General features: G+C 45.7%; 2 protein-coding genes across 2 annotated transcripts in view; both read right to left on the reverse strand.

Annotated features, from left to right (window-relative positions):
* Positions 1-5846: 5846 nt before the first annotated feature.
* On the reverse strand, positions 5847-10256 carry LOC121305164 (CCAAT/enhancer-binding protein epsilon-like). The gene is made up of 2 exons (XM_041236708.1): positions 9670-10256; positions 5847-6462 (listed from the first exon to the last, which is right to left on the reverse strand). Exons 1-2 carry the CDS (start codon positions 10180-10182, stop codon positions 6103-6105), a joined length of 873 nt encoding a protein of 290 aa, XP_041092642.1. The 5' UTR covers positions 10183-10256; the 3' UTR covers positions 5847-6102.
* Positions 10257-18066: 7810 nt separating this feature from the next.
* The window catches only part of tm9sf1 (transmembrane 9 superfamily member 1), a 5375-nt gene continuing 3831 nt past the window's right edge, over positions 18067-19610 (reverse strand). Inside the window, exon 7 of the mRNA XM_041236698.1 lies at positions 18067-18556. Coding sequence (XP_041092632.1) covers positions 18163-18556 — 394 coding nt within the window. The 3' untranslated portion in view covers positions 18067-18162. The remainder of the gene's footprint in view (positions 18557-19610) is intronic.

Raw genomic sequence — 19610 nt, forward strand, 5'->3', positions numbered from 1 at the left:
CAGCTAGACTGGAGCACAGTGTTTGATTGACTATAGCAGCTAGACTGGAGCACAGTGTTTGATTGACTATAGCAGCTAGACTGGAGCACAGTGTTTGATTGTCTATAGCAGCTAGACTGGAGCACAGTGTTTGATTGACTATAGCAGCTAGACTGGAGCACAGTGTTTGATTGACTATAGCAGCTAGACTGGAGCACAGTGTTTGATTGACTATAGCAGCTAGACTGGAGCACAGTGTTTGATTGACTATAGCAGCTAGACTGGAGCACAGTGTTTGATTTGACTATAGCAGCTAGACTGGAGCACAGTGTTTGATTGCTGACTATAGCAGCTAGACTGGAGCACAGTGTTTGATTGACTATAGCAGCTAGACTGGAGCACAGTGTTTGATTGACTATAGCAGCTAGACTGGAGCACAGTGTTTGATTGACTATAGCAGCTAGACTGGAGCACAGTGTTTGATTGACTATAGCAGCTAGACTGGAGCACAGTGTTTGATTGACTATAGCAGCTAGACTGGAGCACAGTGTTTGATTGACTATAGCAGCTAGACTGGAGCACAGTGTTTGATTGACTATAGCAGCTAGACTGGAGCACAGTGTTTGATTGACTATAGCAGCTAGACTGGAGCACAGTGTTTGATTGCTGACTATAGCAGCTAGACTGGAGCACAGTGTTTGATTGACTATAGCAGCTAGACTGGAGCACAGTGTTTGATTGACTATAGCAGCTAGACTGGAGCACAGTGTTTGATTTGACTATAGCAGCTAGACTGGAGCACAGTGTTTGATTGACTATAGCAGCTAGACTGGAGCACAGTGTTTGATTGACTATAGCAGCTAGACTGGAGCACAGTGTTTGATTGACTATAGCAGCTAGACTGGAGCACAGTGTTTGATTGCTGACTATAGCAGCTAGACTGGAGCACAGTGTTTGATTGACTATAGCAGCTAGACTGGAGCACAGTGTTTGATTGACTATAGCAGCTAGACTGGAGCACAGTGTTTGATTGTTTGACTATAGCAGCTAGACTGGAGCACAGTGTTTGATTGACTATAGCAGCTAGACTGGAGCACAGTGTTTGATTGACTATAGCAGCTAGACTGGAGCACAGTGTTTGATTTGACTATAGCAGCTAGACTGGAGCACAGTGTTTGATTGACTATAGCAGCTAGACTGGAGCACAGTGTTTGATTGACTATAGCAGCTAGACTGGAGCACAGTGTTTGATTGACTATAGCAGCTAGACTGGAGCACAGTGTTTGATTGACTATAGCAGCTAGACTGGAGCACAGTGTTTGATTGTCTATAGCAGCTAGACTGGAGCACAGTGTTTGATTGCTGTCTATAGCAGCTAGACTGGAGGGTGTAGTGAGCACACTGTGGTCCCATTCTACCAGCCTCACCCCATTGCAGCTGCCCTATACTTGTGCTACCATTGTAGTGTAATACAGAGCCATTGCAGTGCCACTGTCTGCCTGCATTGCCACTGAAGATCATTGAGGGTATAGTGAGCACACTGTGGTCCCATTCTACCAGCCTCACCCTCCAGCACCCCTGGTCCCATTCCCCTTACTCCTCGACCATGCAACACCCTGGTAGTGTCATACATTGCCCCTCTCGTAATACGTTGCAATGCCCCTCTAGATCGTTGTTTGCTCTGAGGGTCTCTCTCTTCTCTCTCTCTCTCTCTCTCTCTCTCTCACTCTCTCTCTCTCTCCTCTCCTCTCTATCTCTCTCTCTCTCTCTCGTCCCTCTGTCTTGGGTAATGGAGATCACAGAGAAGTGGTTTGTGAAATATATTGTTTCTCAATTTTGGATCTTCATTGCACTGCACTTCCTTCACCACTGAGTTGCATTGCATGACTGATAAAACACACGCACCGGCCCTTACAGTAGCTTACCACAGGCATTTCTGCATTCCTTATCATCCCTTTACTGTAGGGAACTTTTATAAGGGTTAGTTTACCATGGTCTGCTTTTTAATATGCTTTCCCAGACCTCTCTGTGCTTTACAATGCTCCCCTTGCTTTACCAGACCTCCTTGTGCTGTACAATGCTTCCCTATGCTTTACCAGACCTATCTGTGCTTTACAATGCTTCCCTGTGCTTTACCAGACCTCTCTGTGCTTTACAATGCTTCCCTATGCTTTACCAGACCTCTCTGTGCTTTACAATGCCTCCCTATGCTTTACCAGACCTCTCTGTGCTTTACAATGCTTCCCTGTGCTTTACCAGACCTCTCTGTGCTTTACAATGCTTCCCTATGCTTTACCAGACCTCTCTGTGCTTTACAATGCTTCCCTATGCTTTACCAGACCTCTCTGTGCTTTACAATGATTCCCTATGCTTTACCAGACCTCTCTGTGCTTTACAATGCTTCCCTGTGCTTTACCAGACCTCCCTGTGCTTTACAATGCTTCCCTATGCTTTACCAGACCTCTCTGTGCTTTACAATGCTTCCCTGTGCTTTACCAGACCTCTCTGTGCTTTACAATGCTTCCCTATGCTTTACCAGACCTCTCTGTGCTTTACAATGCTTCCCTATGCTTTACCAGACCTCTCTGTGCTTTACAATGCTTCCCTGTGCTTTACCAGACCTTCCCTGTGCTTTACAATGCTTCCCTATGCTTTACCAGACCTCTCTGTGCTTTACAATGCTTCCCTATGCTTTACCAGACCTCTCTGTGCTTTACAATGATTCCCTATGCTTTACCAGACCTCTCTGTGCTTTACAATGCTTCTCTATGCTTTACCAGACCTCTCTGTGCTTTACAATGCTTCCCTATGCTTTACCAGACCTCTCTGTGCTTTACAATGCTTCCCTGTGCTTTACCAGACCTCTCTGTGCTTTACAATGCTTCCCTATTCTTTACCAGACCTCTCTGTGCTTTACAATGCTTCCCTGTGCTTTACCAGACCTCTCTGTGCTTTACAATGCTTCCCTGTGCTTTACCAGACCTCTCTGTGCTTTACAATGCTTCCCTATGCTTTACCAGACCTCTCTGTGCTTTACAATGCTTCCCTATGCTTTACCAGACCTCTCTGTGCTTTACAATGCTTCCCTGCGTGCTTTACCAGACCTCTCTGTGCTTTACAATGCTTCCCTATGCTTTACCAGACCTCTCTGTGCTTTACAATGCTTCCCTATGCTTTACCAGACCTCTCTGTGCTTTACAATGCTTCCCTGTGCTTTACCAGACCTCTCTGTGCTTTACAATGCTTCCCTGTGCTTTACCAGACCTCCCTGTGCTTTACAATGCTTCCCTATGCTTTACCAGACCTCTCTGTGCTTTACAATGCTTCCCTATGCTTTACCAGACCTCTCTGTGCTTTACAATGCTTCTATGTGCTTTACCAGACCTCTCTGTGCTTTACAATGCTTCCCTATGCTTTACCAGACCTCTCTGTGCTTTTGACCTAAGTGGGACATTATATTTTTTTAACTGTATTTCAAGTTTCCCCTTTCTGTGGGTGGGAACTGGACATTAGATTAACAATCCCAGGCAGTTGACACGCAATGAAAGGGGTGGGGGGGTGGGGGGGGTGAGAGAGGGGGTTCTAATGAGTAAATTGAACTAAACTTCATTTTAATTTGATGCTTTAGACATAGCATTGTGCCCCTGTCCCACGTGGATTCTGTCTTCTCTTTTCTTCGTAAAGGAGAAGCTGCTGGGTTCTTGAGAAAGCCGATGCTATCTCGGGGGAAGTGAGCCACTTCTTGCTTCTCACTATTGTTGTAACGAAATTGTTAACAGAATTCATTTTTATTTTTTTTATTTTTTTACGCCCCAGAACTCTTTTTCAGCTACGATAGATGCCCCTGACACTCGGTGTATAACGATACTCTAGGTGATAACAACATTGCTTGTATTGTCTTGTGTGTGCGTTTGTGTACTCATGACACATTGCTGTGTGTGTGTGTTATGTGGTACAGGTGGTCACCCCCAACACAACACAAGTCACACCACCACACCACACATCAGTAGTCACAACCAAAACACTCGTGTGTGTGTTTTTGTGTGTGTGTTGTGTGTGTGTGTTTTTGTGTGTGTGTGTCAGTGTGTGTGTGTGTGTGTGTGTGTGTCTCAGTGTGTGTGTGTGTGTATGTCAGTGTGTGTTTTGTAGTCAGTGAGTTTAACCCTCTTTGGGAATTCCACTAGGAGCTAATTCCATAATATCCCAGCAATCCCTTGTCTCGGAAGGCAGTCCAAGTTCAGCTCAGTCCCAGTTCAGCTCAATCCCAGTTCACAACGATGCCAGGTTCCTAAAATGATTAGAGTCCTGCATCCCCATAGAACAGTATTACACAGCACAGCCTCTCAGTGCAATAACACAGTCTGTACCTCACACTGCCAGACAGGCTCACACACACTGCCCTTATTACACTGCTAAAGCATAGGGAAGCATTGTAAAGCACAGAGAGGTCTGCTAAAGCATAGGGAAGCATTGTAAAGCACAGAGAGGTCTGGTAAAGCACAGGGAAGCATTGTAAAGCACAGAGAGGTCTGGTAAAGCACAGGGAAGCATTGTAAAGCACAGAGAGGTCTGGTAAAGCACAGGGAAGCATTGTAAAGCACAGAGAGGTCTGGTAAAGCATAGGGAAGCATTGTAAAGCACAGAGAGGTATGGTAAAGCATAGGGAAGCATTGTAAAGCACAGAGAGGTCTGGTAAAGCATAGGGAAGCATTGTAAAGCACAGAGAGGTCTGGTAAAGCACAGGGAAGCATTGTAAAGCACAGAGAGGTCTGGTAAAGCATAGGGAAGCATTGTAAAGCACAGAGAGGTCTGGTAAAGCACAGGGAAGCATTGTAAAGCACAGAGAGGTCTGGTAAAGCATAGGGAAGCATTGTAAAGCACAGAGAGGTCTGGTAAAGCACAGGGAAGCATTGTAAAGCACAGAGAGGTCTGGTAAAGCACAGGGAAGCATTGTAAAAAACAGAGAGGTATGGTAAAGCACAGGGAAGCATTGTAAAGCACAGGGAGGTCTGGTAAAGCACAGGGAAGCATTGTAAAGCACAGAGAGGTCTGGTAAAGCACAGGGAAGCATTGTAAAGCACAGAGAGGTCTGGTAAAGCATAGGGACTAGACTGTATTATAATTACATTGGAACTGCAGTTTGAGATCATCAGACTAGACTGTATTATAATTGCATTGTATTTGGTATCTTGCTCTTAATTGTACTGTAATATTTATTTTATATACAACCTTAAATCGCCCTGGGTAAGGGTGACTGCTAATAAAGAAATTAATAATAATAATAATAATAATAATAAATAATAATAATAATATATTATGACATGTAACAGTTCCCCTTAGACAGAGGGACAGAGAGGACAGACAGACTCTGACTGTCTCTTCCTGCCTGTCCAGTCTGTCCCTCTGCAACCGGACAGACAGACAGACAGACAGACAGGCAATCAGACACACAGACAGACAGACAGGCATGTACAGGAAATAAAAAAAACAGACTGTTTCTTTCAGAAGCTTTTTTTTTTAATTAAGAACAGAATCAAAGCGCAGTTTATCATTGCAGCGTGGAAAGAGCTTCATCAATGATGTTCTAAATAGCAGTGACAGTTGCAGTAACCCTGTTTAAACTCCAGGAATGTGTGTGTGTGTGTGTGTGGTGAGTGTGTGTGTGAGTGTGAGTCTTTTCATTGTTTGTAGTAACCCAGTCTGACCTGCAGGTGACGCTTTCAGAGAATTGGGAGTTGTCATATTAGTCAATCAGCAGACGCTTTTATCCAAAGCGACTTACAGAGACTGGGGGGGGGGGGGGGGGGTGGGGTGAATTAGGTGTTTTACAAAGTGGGGACGTCCCAACAAAGTCGTTGTTTTTCAGGAGTTACTGTCTTTGTGGGGACATTTTCTCAAATTTTGTCCCAACATTGATAGTAATACCTGCCCCCCAGGGTAGGTAGCAGTAGCGCAGTTTCACCACCAGGTGTCAGTCAATCTCCCTTCCAAAATTGCAGTAGCGCAGTTTCAACACCAGGTGTCCTCAGTCAATCTCCATTCCACAGTTGCAGTACCGCGCTCGGCCAGCACATAGAAGCACAGTTCCCTCAGCTAGAAACTCCCCTCCGGTCCGCTCTCCCTTCAACTCCTCAATAAATCCCCTGACACCGTGGCAGTCGCAGTGCCTTGCCTGGCCTCCGGGGGGAGCTCTCGGAAGATGTTGCGCAGCGTGTCCAGTTCCTGGCTCAGCCTGCTCACCCTCTCCCGTAGTTGCTGGTTCTCTGCCATGAAGTCTAGCGCCCTCTTGTGGGTCTCCAGGTTCCTGCGTTTGGCTTTGTCTCGGCTCTTGCGCACAGCAATATTGTTCCGCTCGCGTCTCAGGCGGTACTCCAGAGAATCCTTCTTCATGGCCTTCTTGAGCTTCAGGGAGGAGGGGCCGGGGAGGGAAGGATGTGGGAAGGGGTAAAGGGGGCTGACGGCTCCGTCTTTCATCGAGGAAGCCTGGGAAGGGATTAGGAGGGGGTGAGGTTGGGGAAAATGAAAAAAAAAAAGTACCTCCCCAGTGATTCTCCCCTTAGAAGAGTTTCCCTGTGCTTTACCAGACCTCTCTGTGCTTTACAATGCTTCCCTATGCTTTACCAGACCTCTCTGTGCTTTACAATGCTTCCCTATGCTTTACCAGACCTCTCTGTGCTTTACAATGCTTCCCTGTGCTTTACCAGACCTCTCTGTGCTTTACAATGCTTCCCTATGCTTTACCAGACCTCTCTGTGCTTTACAATGCTTCCCTATGCTTTACCAGACCTCTCTGTGCTTTACAATGCTTCCCTATGCTTTACCAGACCTCTCTGTGCTTTACAATGCTTCCCTGTGCTTTACCAGACCTCTCTGTGCTTTACAATGCTTCCCTGTGCTTTACCAGACCTCTCTGTGCTTTACAATGCTTCCCTGTGCTTTACCAGACCTCTCTGTGCTTTACAATGCTTCCCTGTGCTTTACCAGACCTCTCTGTGCTTTACAATGCTTCCCTATGCTTTACCAGACCTCTCTGTGCTTTACAATGCTTCCCTATGCTTTACCAGACCTCTCTGTGCTTTACAATGCTTCCCTATGCTTTACCAGACCTCTCTGTGCTTTACAATGCTTCCCTATGCTTTACCAGACCTCTCTGTGCTTTACAATGCTTCCCTATGCTTTACCAGACCTCTCTGTGCTTTACAATGCTTCCCTGTGCTTTACCAGACCTCTCTGTGCTTTACAATGCTTCCCTGTGCTTTACCAGACCTCTCTGTGCTTTACAATGCTTCCCTGTGCTTTACCAGACCTCTCTGTGCTTTACAATGCTTCCCTGTGCTTTACCAGACCTCTCTGTGCTTTACAATGCTTCCCTGTGCTTTACCAGACCTCTCTGTGCTTTACAATGCTTCCCTATGCTTTACCAGACCTCTCTGTGCTTTACAATGCTTCCCTATGCTTTACCAGACCTCTCTGTGCTTTACAATGCTTCCCTATGCTTTACCAGACCTCTCTGTGCTTTACAATGCTTCCCTATGCTTTACCAGACCTCTCTGTGCTTTACAATGCTTCCCTATGCTTTACCAGACCTCTCTGTGCTTTACAATGCTTCCCTATGCTTTACCAGACCTCTCTGTGCTTTACAATGCTTCCCTATGCTTTACCAGACCTCTCTGTGCTTTACAATGCTTCCCTATGCTTTACCAGACCTCTCTGTGCTTTACAATGCTTCCCTATGCTTTACCAGACCTCTCTGTGCTTTACAAAACTTCCCTATGCTTTACCAGACCTCTCTGTGCTTTACAATGCTTCCCTATGCTTTACCAGACCTCTCTGTGCTTTACAATGCTTCCCTATGCTTTACCAGACCTCTCTGTGCTTTACAATGCTTCCCTGTGCTTTACCAGACCTCTCTGTGCTTTACAATGCTTACAATGCTTTACCATACCTCTGCTTTACCTTTACCTCTCTGTGCTTTACAATGCTTCCCTATGCTTTACCAGACCTCTCTGTGCTTTACAATGCTTCCCTATGCTTTACCAGACCTCTCTGTGCTTTACAATGCTTCCCTATGCTTTACCAGACCTCTCTGTGCTTTACAATGCTTCCCTATGCTTTACCAGACCTCTCTGTGCTTTACAATGCTTCCCTATGCTTTACCAGACCTCTCTGTGCTTTACAATGCTTCCCTATGCTTTACCAGACCTCTCTGTGCTTTACAATGCTTCCCTATGCTTTACCAGACCTCTCTGTGCTTTACAATGCTTCCCTATGCTTACCAGACCCTATGTGCTTTCCCAGACCTCTCTGTGCTTTACAATGCTTCCCTATGCTTTACCAGACCTCTCTGTGCTTTACAATGCTTCCCTATGCTTTACCAGACCTCTCTGTGCTTTACAATGCTTCCCTATGCTTTACCAGACCTCTCTGTGCTTTACCAGACCTCTCTGTGCTTTACAATGCTTCCCTATGCTTTACCAGACCTCTCTGTGCTTTACAATGCTTCCCTATGCTTTACCAGACCTCTCTGTGCTTTACAATGCTTCCCTATGCTTTACCAGACCTCTCTGTGCTTTACAATGCTTCCCTATGCTTTACCAGACCTCTCTGTGCTTTACAATGCTTCCCTATGCTTTACCAGACCTCTCTGTGCTTTACAATGCTTCCCTATGCTTTACCAGACCTCTCTGTGCTTTACAATGCTTCCCTATGCTTTACCAGACCTCTCTGTGCTTTACAATGCTTCCCTATGCTTTACCAGACCTCTCTGTGCTTTACAATGCTTCCCTATGCTTTACCAGACCTCTCTGTGCTTTACAATGCTTCCCTATGCTTTACCAGACCTCTCTGTGCTTTACAATGCTTCCCTATGCTTTACCAGACCTCTCTGTGCTTTACAATGCTTCCTTTATGCTTTACCAGACCTCTCTGTGCTTTACAATGCTTCCCTATGCTTTACCAGACCTCTCTGTGCTTTACCAATGCTTCCCTATGCTTTACCAGACCTCTCTGTGCTTTACAATGCTTCCCCTTTACTAGACCTCTCTGTGCTTTACCAGACCTCTCTGTGCTTTACAATGCTTCCCTATGCTTTACCAGACCTCTCTGTGCTTTACAATGCTTCCCTGTGCTTTACCAGACCTCTCTGTGCTTTACAATGCTTCCCTATGCTTTACCAGACCTCTCTGTGCTTTACAATGCTTCCCTATGCTTTACCAGACCTCTCTGTGCTTTACAATGCTTCCCTATGCTTTACCAGACCTCTCTGTGCTTTCTGCTTCCCTTTACCAGACCTCTCTGTGCTTTACAATGCTTCCCTATGCTTTACCAGACCTCTCTGTGCTTTACAATGCTTCCCTATGCTTTACCAGACCTCTCTGTGCTTTACAATGCTTCCCTATGCTTTACCAGACCTCTCTGTGCTTTACAATGCTTCCCTATGCTTTACCAGACCTCTCTGTGCTTTACAATGCTTCCCTATACTTTACCAGACCTCTCTGTGCTTTACAATGCTTCCCTGTGCTTTACCAGACCTCTCTGTGCTTTACAATGCTTCCCTATGCTTTACCAGACCTCTCTGTGCTTTACAATGCTTCCCTATGCTTTACCAGACCTCTCTGTGCTTTACAATGCTTCCCTATGCTTTACCAGACCTCTCTGTGCTATACAATGCTTCCCTATGCTTGGACTCACCCTGACCGGTCGGAGCTGCGAGTCGACACTGGGGGGCGCCGTGGTGATGCTGAGACCCGCCGCCTCCTGCGTGCTGTGGGAGTGGGAGAGCTGGTAGGGCAGGCTGTGTTGAAGCTCGTACCCTCCGGGCTGCCCGCGGTGGGGGGCAACAAGAGAGCCCCCGCCTCTCCCCTCTTCCTTCACTATCACCCCCACCCGGGGCAGCAGACCCTGCAGACCCCCCCCCGGGTAGCCGTGCCCGAGCAGCTGCTGCTGGGTGTGAGTTTGCGGGACCGGTCGGTAGTGAAAGGTGTGCTTTGCAGGGTAGTCGAGGAGCTCGTCGGTGATACGGGTGGGCGGGTGGCCGTGTAGCGGGGGGTGTGTCGGGTCCATGTAAGCGCTCAGGTCGGCAGAGAACTCGGTTTGGTCCGGCGAGCCCCTCATTGCGGCGGGGTAAGAGCCCTCTCCTCCGGCACCGCTGTTTGAGCCACGGCGGTCGAAGTACGATCCGCCGCACCCGTCAAAGTGTGACATTTTTAACGCGTTTGTGTGTATCTGTGTGTGTGTGGTTCAGTGTGTGTTTGTGTATCTGTGTGTGTGTCTCTCAATGTTTGTGTGTGTTTGTGTAACTGTGTTTGTGTCTCTCAATGTTTGTGTGTGTTTGTGTAACTGTGTTTGTGTCTCTCAATGTTTGTGTGTGTTTGTGTAACTGTGTTTGTGTCTCTCAATGTTTGTGTGTGTTTGTGTAACTGTGTTTGTGTCTCTCAATGTTTGTGTGTGTTTGTGTATCTGTGTGTGTGTCTCTCAATGTTTGTGTGTGTTTGTGTAACTGTGTTTGTGTCTCTCAATGTTTGTGTGTGTTTGTGTAACTGTGTTTGTGTCTCTCAATGTTTGTGTGTGTTTGTGTAACTGTGTTTGTGTCTCTCAATGTTTGTGTGTGTTTGTGTAACTGTGTTTGTGTCTCTCAATGTTTGTGTGTGTTTGTGTATCTGTGTGTGTGTCTCTCAATGTTTGTGTGTGTTTGTGTATCTGTGTGTGTGTCTCTCAATGTTTGTGTGTGTTTGTGTAACTGTGTGTGTGTCTCTCAATGTTTGTGTGTGTTTGTGTAACTGTGTTTGTGTCTCTGTGACTCTCAATGTGTGTTATGTGTGTGTGTGTACCAATGTTTGTGTGTGTTTTTGTATCTGTGTTGTTTTACAAACAATTTTTACAAACAAAACGGTACGCGCGCGTGGTTGAGCTTCAGTGCAAATAAAATTACAAATATTAAAAAATTATAAACATGTATATTTTGACCGTGGTTTCAATGTTAAAAAATAATAATAATAATTATAAAAATATATATTATTTAAAAAAAAGTATAAAATGTCACCAAATTATTTTTTTATTTATTATATTTTTAAAAAATTTTTTTAACGACATTTTAACACATGCAACAATATATTTTTTTCTTCAAATCCGTTTACATTTGTATGATATCTTCTGAAATAAAGAAATGAAAATAACTATCCGAATATGCAAACGGCAATTAAAACCGAAACTATTAGATGACTTTATCTGCTGGCAGAATAATACATATGCATGAAAACAAGAACTTTAATCATAGTTAGTTCGCCCAGATTCAGCAGCTTGTAAATCTGCTGTTGCGTTTCCCTCTGAATGATTCAAACGATAATACGAAAAAAATATGATATATATAATATTCTATATATATATATAGATATATATTATATATATCGCGAATATATAGAGTCTATATATATAGATATCGACAGATAGATAATTAAAGGAAATAATCTTCTTTTGATCTGAAACTCGAAGTAGCTTAAATTCTGCAAGAGATAAAAAAAATAATAAAAAAAAACATGATTATTTTTTTGTATTTATTATTATTTTATTATTATTATTATTATTATTATTATTATTATTAATAATAATAATAATCTGTATTTTATTATATAGCGCCTTTATATAACGGACGCTATAGTGGACCACAATCACATTATTATTATTATTTATTATTATTATTATTATTATTATTATGATGATGATGATACTATATGAAAGTCTAGCGCTGTTTCAAATCCTTTTTGTCACAGCCCACATTATCTCCTTGCTATGCAGACAGTGCGGCGTGAAATTGAATTAGATGCGACTTGCTTCAGAGACACGCTTTCAGAAGAAAGTTACCCAAAAGTTTTTTCCACGGCAGTGAGAATGCTTCTCTGCTCGTTGCTAGGGCCCGTTGCTCTTCGCTCTTGTAGAATTCTAATCTTGAGGTCCCGTGAAGTTGTCGCAACAGAGCTGGCTCGATTGATCAACTATTCCCGATTACTCAAGACGTGCTTTATATAATTTCTTTACAAACCGCCTCTCTCACTCTCTCTCTCTCTCTCTCTCTCTCTCTCTCTCTCTCTCTCTCTCTCTCTCTCTCCTCTCTCTCTCTCTCTCTCTCCGCTCATCTTTCTCTCTCTCTGGCAGGTGAATCTCTGTGGATCTACTCTCCTCTCATGACTGTGTCTAATATTCCTATTGACAGTGCTATGGCAGGTGAATCAGTCCCATGCTGTGCTATTGACAGTGCTATGGCAGGTGAATCAGTCCCATGCTGTGCTATTGACAGTGCTATGGCAGGTGAATCAGTCCCATGCTGTGCTATTGACAGTGCTATAGCAGGTGAATCAGTCCCATGCTGTGCTATTGACAGTGCTATGGCAGGTGAATCAGTCCCATGCTGTGCTATTGACAGTGCTATAGCAGGTGAATCAGTCCCATGCTGTGCTATTGACAGTGCTATAGCAGGTGAATCAGTCCCATGCTGTGCTATTGACAGTGCTATAGCAGGTGAATCAGCCCCATGCTGTGCTATTGACAGTGCTATAGCAGGTGAATCAGTCCCATGCTGTGCTATTGACAGTGCTATAGCAGGTGAATCAGTCCCATGCTGTGCTATTGACAGTGCTATAGCAGGTGAATCAGTCCCATGCTGTGCTATTGACAGTGCTATAGCAGGTGAATCAGTCCCATGCTGTGCTATTGACAGTGCTATAGCAGGTGAATCAGTCCCATGCTGTGCTATTGACAGTGCTATGGCAGGTGAATCAGTCCCATGCTGTGCTATTGACAGTGCTATAGCAGGTGAATCAGTCCCATGCTGTGCTATTGACAGTGCTATAGCAGGTGAATCAGTCCCATGCTGTGCTATTGACAGTGCTATAGCAGGTGAATCAGTCCCATGCTGTGCTATTGACAGTGCTATAGCAGGTGAATCAGTCCCATGCTGTGCTATTGACAGTGCTATAGCAGGTGAATCAGTCCCATGCTGTGCTATTGACAGTGCTATAGCAGGTGAATCAGTCCCATGCTGTGCTATTGACAGTGCTATAGCAGGTGAATCAGCCCCATGCTGTGCTATTGACAGTGCTATGGCAGGTGAATCAGTCCCATGCTGTGCTATTGACAGTGCTATAGCAGGTGAATCAGTCCCATGCTGTGCTATTGACAGTGCTATAGCAGGTGAATCAGTCCCATGCTGTGCTATTGACAGTGCTATAGCAGGTGAATCAGTCCCATGCTGTGCTATTGACAGTGCTATAGCAGGTGAATCAGTCCCATGCTGTGCTATTGACAGTGCTATAGCAGGTGAATCAGTCCCATGCTGTGCTATTGACAGTGCTATGGCAGGTGAATCAGTCCCATGCTGTGCTATTGACAGTGCTATGGCAGGTGAATCAGTCCCATGCTGTGCTATTGACAGTGCTATAGCAGGTGAATCAGTCCCATGCTGTGCTATTGACAGTGCTATGGCAGGTGAATCAGTCCCATGCTGTGCTATTGACAGTGCTATAGCAGGTGAATCAGTCCCATGCTGTGCTATTGACAGTGCTATGGCAGGTGAATCAGCCCCATGCTGTGCTATTGACAGTGCTATAGCAGGTGAATCAGTCCCATGCTGTGCTATTGACAGTGCTATAGCAGGTGAATCAGCCCCATGCTGTGCTATTGACAGTGCTATGGCAGGTGAATCAGTCCCATGCTGTGCTATTGACAGTGCTATAGCAGGTGAATCAGTCCCATGCTGTGCTATTGACAGTGCTATAGCAGGTGAATCAGTCCCATGCTGTGCTATTGACAGTGCTATAGCAGGTGAATCAGTCCCATGCTGTGCTATTGACAGTGCTATAGCAGGTGAATCAGTCCCATGCTGTGCTATTGACAGTGCTATGGCAGGTGAATCAGTCCCATGCTGTGCTATTGACAGTGCTATAGCAGGTGAATCAGTCCCATGCTGTGCTATTGACAGTGCTATAGCAGGTGAATCAGTCCCATGCTGTGCTATTGACAGTGCTATAGCAGGTGAATCAGTCCCATGCTGTGCTATTGACAGTGCTATGGCAGGTGAATCAGTCCCATGCTGTGCTATTGACAGTGCTATGGCAGGTGAATCAGTCCCATGCTGTGCTATTGACAGTGCTATAGCAGGTGAATCAGCCCCATGCTGTGCTATTGACAGTGCTATAGCAGGTGAATCAGTCCCATGCTGTGCTATTGACAGTGCTATGGCAGGTGAATCAGTCCCATGCTGTGCTATTGACAGTGCTATAGCAGGTGAATCAGTCCCATGCTGTGCTATTGACAGTGCTATAGCAGGTGAATCAGTCCCATGCTGTGCTATTGACAGTGCTATGGCAGGTGAATCAGTCCCATGCTGTGCTATTGACAGTGCTATGGCAGGTGAATCAGTCCCATGCTGTGCTATTGACAGTGCTATGGCAGGTGAATCAGTCCCATGCTGTGCTATTGACAGTGCTATAGCAGGTGAATCAGTCCCATGCTGTGCTATTGACAGTGCTATAGCAGGTGAATCAGTCCCATGCTGTGCTATTGACAGTGCTATGGCAGGTGAATCAGTCCCATGCTGTGCTATTGACAGTGCTATGGCAGGTGAATCAGTCCCATGCTGTGCTATTGACAGTGCTATGGCAGGTGAATCAGTCCCATGCTGTGCTATTGACAGTGCTATGGCAGGTGAATCAGTCCCATGCTGTGCTATTGACAGTGCTATGGCAGGTGAATCAGTCCCATGCTGTGCTATTGACAGTGCTATGGCAGGTGAATCAGTCCCATGCTGTGCTATTGACAGTGCTATAGCAGGTGAATCAGTCCCATGCTGTGCTATTGACAGTGCTATGGCAGGTGAATCAGTCCCATGCTGTGCTATTGACAGTGCTATGGCAGGTGAATCAGTCCCATGCTGTGCTATTGACAGTGCTATAGCAGGTGAATCAGTCCCATGCTGTGCTATTGACAGTGCTATAGCAGGTGAATCAGTCCCATGCTGTGCTATTGACAGTGCTATAGCAGGTGAATCAGTCCCATGCTGTGCTATTGACAGTGCTATAGCAGGTGAATCAGTCCCATGCTGTGCTATTGACAGTGCTATAGCAGGTGAATCAGCCCCATGCTGTGCTATTGACAGTGCTATAGCAGGTGAATCAGTCCCATGCTGTGCTATTGACAGTGCTATAGCAGGTGAATCAGTCCCATGCTGTGCTATTGACAGTGCTATAGCAGGTGAATCAGTCCCATGCTGTGCTATTGACAGTGCTATAGCAGGTGAATCAGTCCCATGCTGTGCTATTGACAGTGCTATAGCAGGTGAATCAGCCCCATGCTGTGCTATTGACAGTGCTATAGCAGGTGAATCAGCCCCATGCTGTGCTATTGACAGTGCTATGGCAGGTGAATCAGTCCCATGCTGTGCTATTGACAGTGCTATGGCAGGTGAATCAGCAAAGTTTTATTTAAAACTTTATTATTTTTGTTTCATACACACACACAACAGACCTATACATATATATATATATATATATATATATATATATATATATATATATATATATATATATATATATATTAGAATATATATATATTATACAGAATCCTTCACCTTCCCTTTAGATCAATAATTATCAGAACATTTTCCGATCATAATTTTATTTTACAGCATATAGCTTGAAAAAAAAAAATGAAAATAGATTTTACATAAAACAGAATTCACACGTGCAAAAACCCACACACATATTATAGTTTCAAAGAGTTATAGTATTTTAACACCAGCAAATCATAAAAAAAAAAAAAAAAAAAAAAGGGAAACTGCACCCCCTGGTGTGGAGAGAGAGAACTGCAGGACAAAAGATTTAGATTTATTCAGCATAGTATGAGGTCGTTTGAGTTTTATTTTTGGAATCCAGGGGTCTGTAAGACTGACGCGCTCTCCTGCGCCAGAACAATTTCATAAAAGCATGACTTCACTATTTTCGATGGAAGCTGACTCAAGTTTTAATGGAACTGCCGTTGCCTACACAGAGACGTATAACTACCACACGCGGAATTGAGTTTACAAACATGTAGAAATTAAATGACAGAACGGCTAAGACCACGGCCTGTGCAAACGGAGACATTTCTTTAACCCAGCAGAATGCCAAATATTTACTTATTGTTTTAAATGCAAGTTCACCTGTGGCCAAACAATAAGCATCACCTAGAATCCTTAGCACTGATGCGTAATTCGAGGTAACGCTATTCAGCTGGTTTCACTCCAACTTCAGGAAGCAAAATTAGGTTTGTGATGCAAACCTTTTGGCCAGAGGCGTAGAATGGAATGGAACACGATGGAATGGAACAGAACACCATTGATGGCTTGCTGCAGTTCTATTCCTCTCTCCTCCTCCCTCTCTGTCCATCCCATCACATTGATATAACCCACTGCCTCAGTCCCCCCTCTTCCCCTCTCTGTAATCCACCTTGAGATTTTATTTATAGATCCCTCTCCAGGTTCTTAGAGATTGATCTCCCCTCCTTCCAACTCCTCTCCTTCTCCGCCCTCATCCATCTTGGGGTTCTTCTAGATATATCTCCCTCTCTTCCCCTTGCCCTAATCCATCTTGAGGTTTTATAGAGCCCTTTCCCTCTCCACGTTCTTATAGATGAATCTCCCCTCCCTCTCCTCCCTCATCCATCTTGAGGTTGTCATAGATGTATCTCGCTCTCCCCTCCTCTCCTCCCCCTTATCCATCTTGACGTTCTTGTAGATGTACACCACCCACTGCGATATAGCGAGAGACCCATACAAAAACAAACAGGCTAACAAATAAATACTGTCCAAACACTCCCTCGTTTTATCGGGGGCAGCCGGGTCCAGTATAACTCCTCTACGCAACCTGCCTTTTCATTTTCCCTATAAAAAGCAACACGCTGTTTTAATTCGTACAGAAAAGAGGAATCACTCCTCGTCAACTTCAGTCTCCAATTAATTTCAGGAGTCTTCCTCTCCTTTCTCAAAATGCACGAACATTTAAAGAATCCATTCCCAGCACAGGGGGCTTGTTGCTAGGGAGCTGACGTCACCGCTCCCTGCGGCTTTTATCCGAGCATCGCCGCGCCACGCGTGAACACCTCACTGGCTAATATAAAAACCGCTTCAGGCAGCAGGTGTTTAATTAGCTCTGTGTTATTATGCAGTGCATGTGTGTAAGAGAACAGCACCGTATCACGCTTTTGTGTTTTAATTGTTGTTTTGTATGTCGTTGCTTGTGATGTGCAGTACGAAATAAAACGAACAGTAATTCTAAGTGCCAGTGTATATCTGCAGCTATACGCAGTTACAGTAAAAATGGTGAGCCATCTCCAGGAGTGAGATATCTCCGAATCCACAGTATAGCGAGGGGCGATGTAACGAGGGCTGGGTGTATCTCCTCTCCCTGTCTAACCCATTTTGAGTTCTTGTAGATGGATATTCAGGGCTGGGTGTATCTCCTCAGATTTGGGTAAAACTCATTTTCTCCCTCTCCCTAATCGCAAGTGGTGTTTTGTAATGTTCCCCCCTCCCTCTCCCTCTCCCTCTCCCTCTCCTCCTCTCTCCCCTCTCCCTCTCTCTAATCCATCTTGTGGTTCTTGTAGATGTATCTCCTCCTCCCTCTCTCCTCTCTCCCCCTCCCTCTCTCTAATCCATCTTGAGGTTCTTGTAGATGTATCTCCCCCTCCCTCTCCCTCTCCTCCTCTCTCTAATCCATCTTGAGGTTCTTGTAGAAGTATCTCCCCTCCCCTCCCCTCCCTCCTCTCTCTAATCCATCTTGAGGTTCTTGTAGAAGTATCTCCCCCTCCCTCTCCTCCCTCCCTCCCTCCCTCCCTCCTCCTCTAATCCATCTTGAGGTTCTTGTAGATGTAACTCCCCCTCCCTCTCCCTCTCCTCCCTCTCTCTAATCCATCTTGAGGTTCTTGTAGAAGTATCTCCCCCCTCCCTCTCCCCTCCCTCCTCTCTCTAATCCATCTTGAGGTTCTTGTAGATGTCCCCTCCCCTCCCTCCCCTCCCTCCCTCCCTCCCTCCCTCTCTAATCCATCTTGAGGTTCTTGTAGATGTAACTCCCCCTCCCTCTCCCTCTCCTCCTCTCTCTAATCCATCTTGAGGTTCTTGTAGAAGTATCTCCCCTCCCCTCCCCTCCCTCCTCCTCTCTAATCCATCTTGAGGTTCTTGTAGATGTACCGAATGAAGGACAGCGAAGCTGCGAAGGACACCGTGCCCAGCATGAGGGCGAATACGAAGCCAGTGAGCAGTGAGTATCCGAAAAACTCCACACTCTGCACCGCCCCGGACATGTTGGAGCGCCGGCAGTAGTAGAACACGGAGTAGAGGAAGATGAACCCTCCCGTGGATCCCGTGGTCAGGACAGACCGCCACCACCAGCTGTGGTCCTCTCCAGACAGCTGGAAGTAGGTGAGCGCCACAGAGATGCAGGCGCCCACACTGAGGAGGATAGCGAACACCACGAGCAGGATCCCGTACAGAGTGTACTGCTCCCGGCCCCACACCGTGGCGAAAATATAGTACAGCTCCACGGAGATAGCGCTGAGGTGGAGAGGAGAGAGAGGGGGAAGGAGGTAAACAGTTACTGCAGGACACAGCAAAGGCTGAGACATTACTGTTATCACTGATGTTGAGAGACAGCAAAGCAACACAGAGACCACCACACACAGGGATGGGAATCAGACTCCTATTGCACAGCAGTGTGATCCAGTCCAGGTTTAACTACCAGCTTGATCAGCCCCCAGTGTGTCTAGCTAACAAGCTCAGGTGTGTCTTATTATTAAACTCCCAGTGAAAGCAGGACTGGATCACACTGCCGTGCAGCAGGAGTCTGATTATTAAACTCCTAGTGAAAGCAGGACTGGATCACACTGCTGTGCAGCGGGAGTCTGATTATTAAACTCCCAGTGAAAGCAGGACTGGATCACACTGCTGTGCAGCGGGAGTCTGATTATTAAACTCCTAGTGAAAGCAGGACTGGATCACACTGCTGTGCAGCGGGAGTCTGATTATTAAACTCCTAGTGAAAGCAGGACTGGATCACACTGCTGTGCAGCGGGAGTCTGATTATTAAACTCCTAGTGAAAGCAGGACTGGATCACACCGCTGTGCAGCGGGAGTCTGATTATTAAACTCCTAGTGAAAGCAGGACTGGATCACATCCCTGGCGACACACACAGTAACACACAGACACAGTGACGCACACAGAGCGACACACGCACACAGCGACACACACACACGCACACACACACCGGGGCGTAGCAAGGAATAGATTCCATCCCGAGGCAAAAATCTAATTTTTGTCTAAACCCCCCCCCCCCCCCCCAAAAAACCTGCATATCCTGTTCATGAAGCCTGGAGACTACTCACGCAACCTGCAAAGCAATACGAATCTCGCTAACTCTCTACACACAAATCTCTCAGCATAAACCACACCAACCTAAAACGACTCTCTTCACACTGCTAGAAATACGTGCTGTTAAAAATGGACAAGGAAAGCTTATCAATATGAATCAGTAGGTGGGTCTGCACCTTCACTGAGAGGCATGCATTTGATTCACTGCTACTGTTGGGCCTGGTGCGGGTGGACCACACA

This window comes from Polyodon spathula, chromosome 42 (assembly GCF_017654505.1).
Source record: "Polyodon spathula isolate WHYD16114869_AA chromosome 42, ASM1765450v1, whole genome shotgun sequence".
NCBI classification, from domain to species: Eukaryota; Metazoa; Chordata; class Actinopteri; order Acipenseriformes; family Polyodontidae; genus Polyodon; species Polyodon spathula.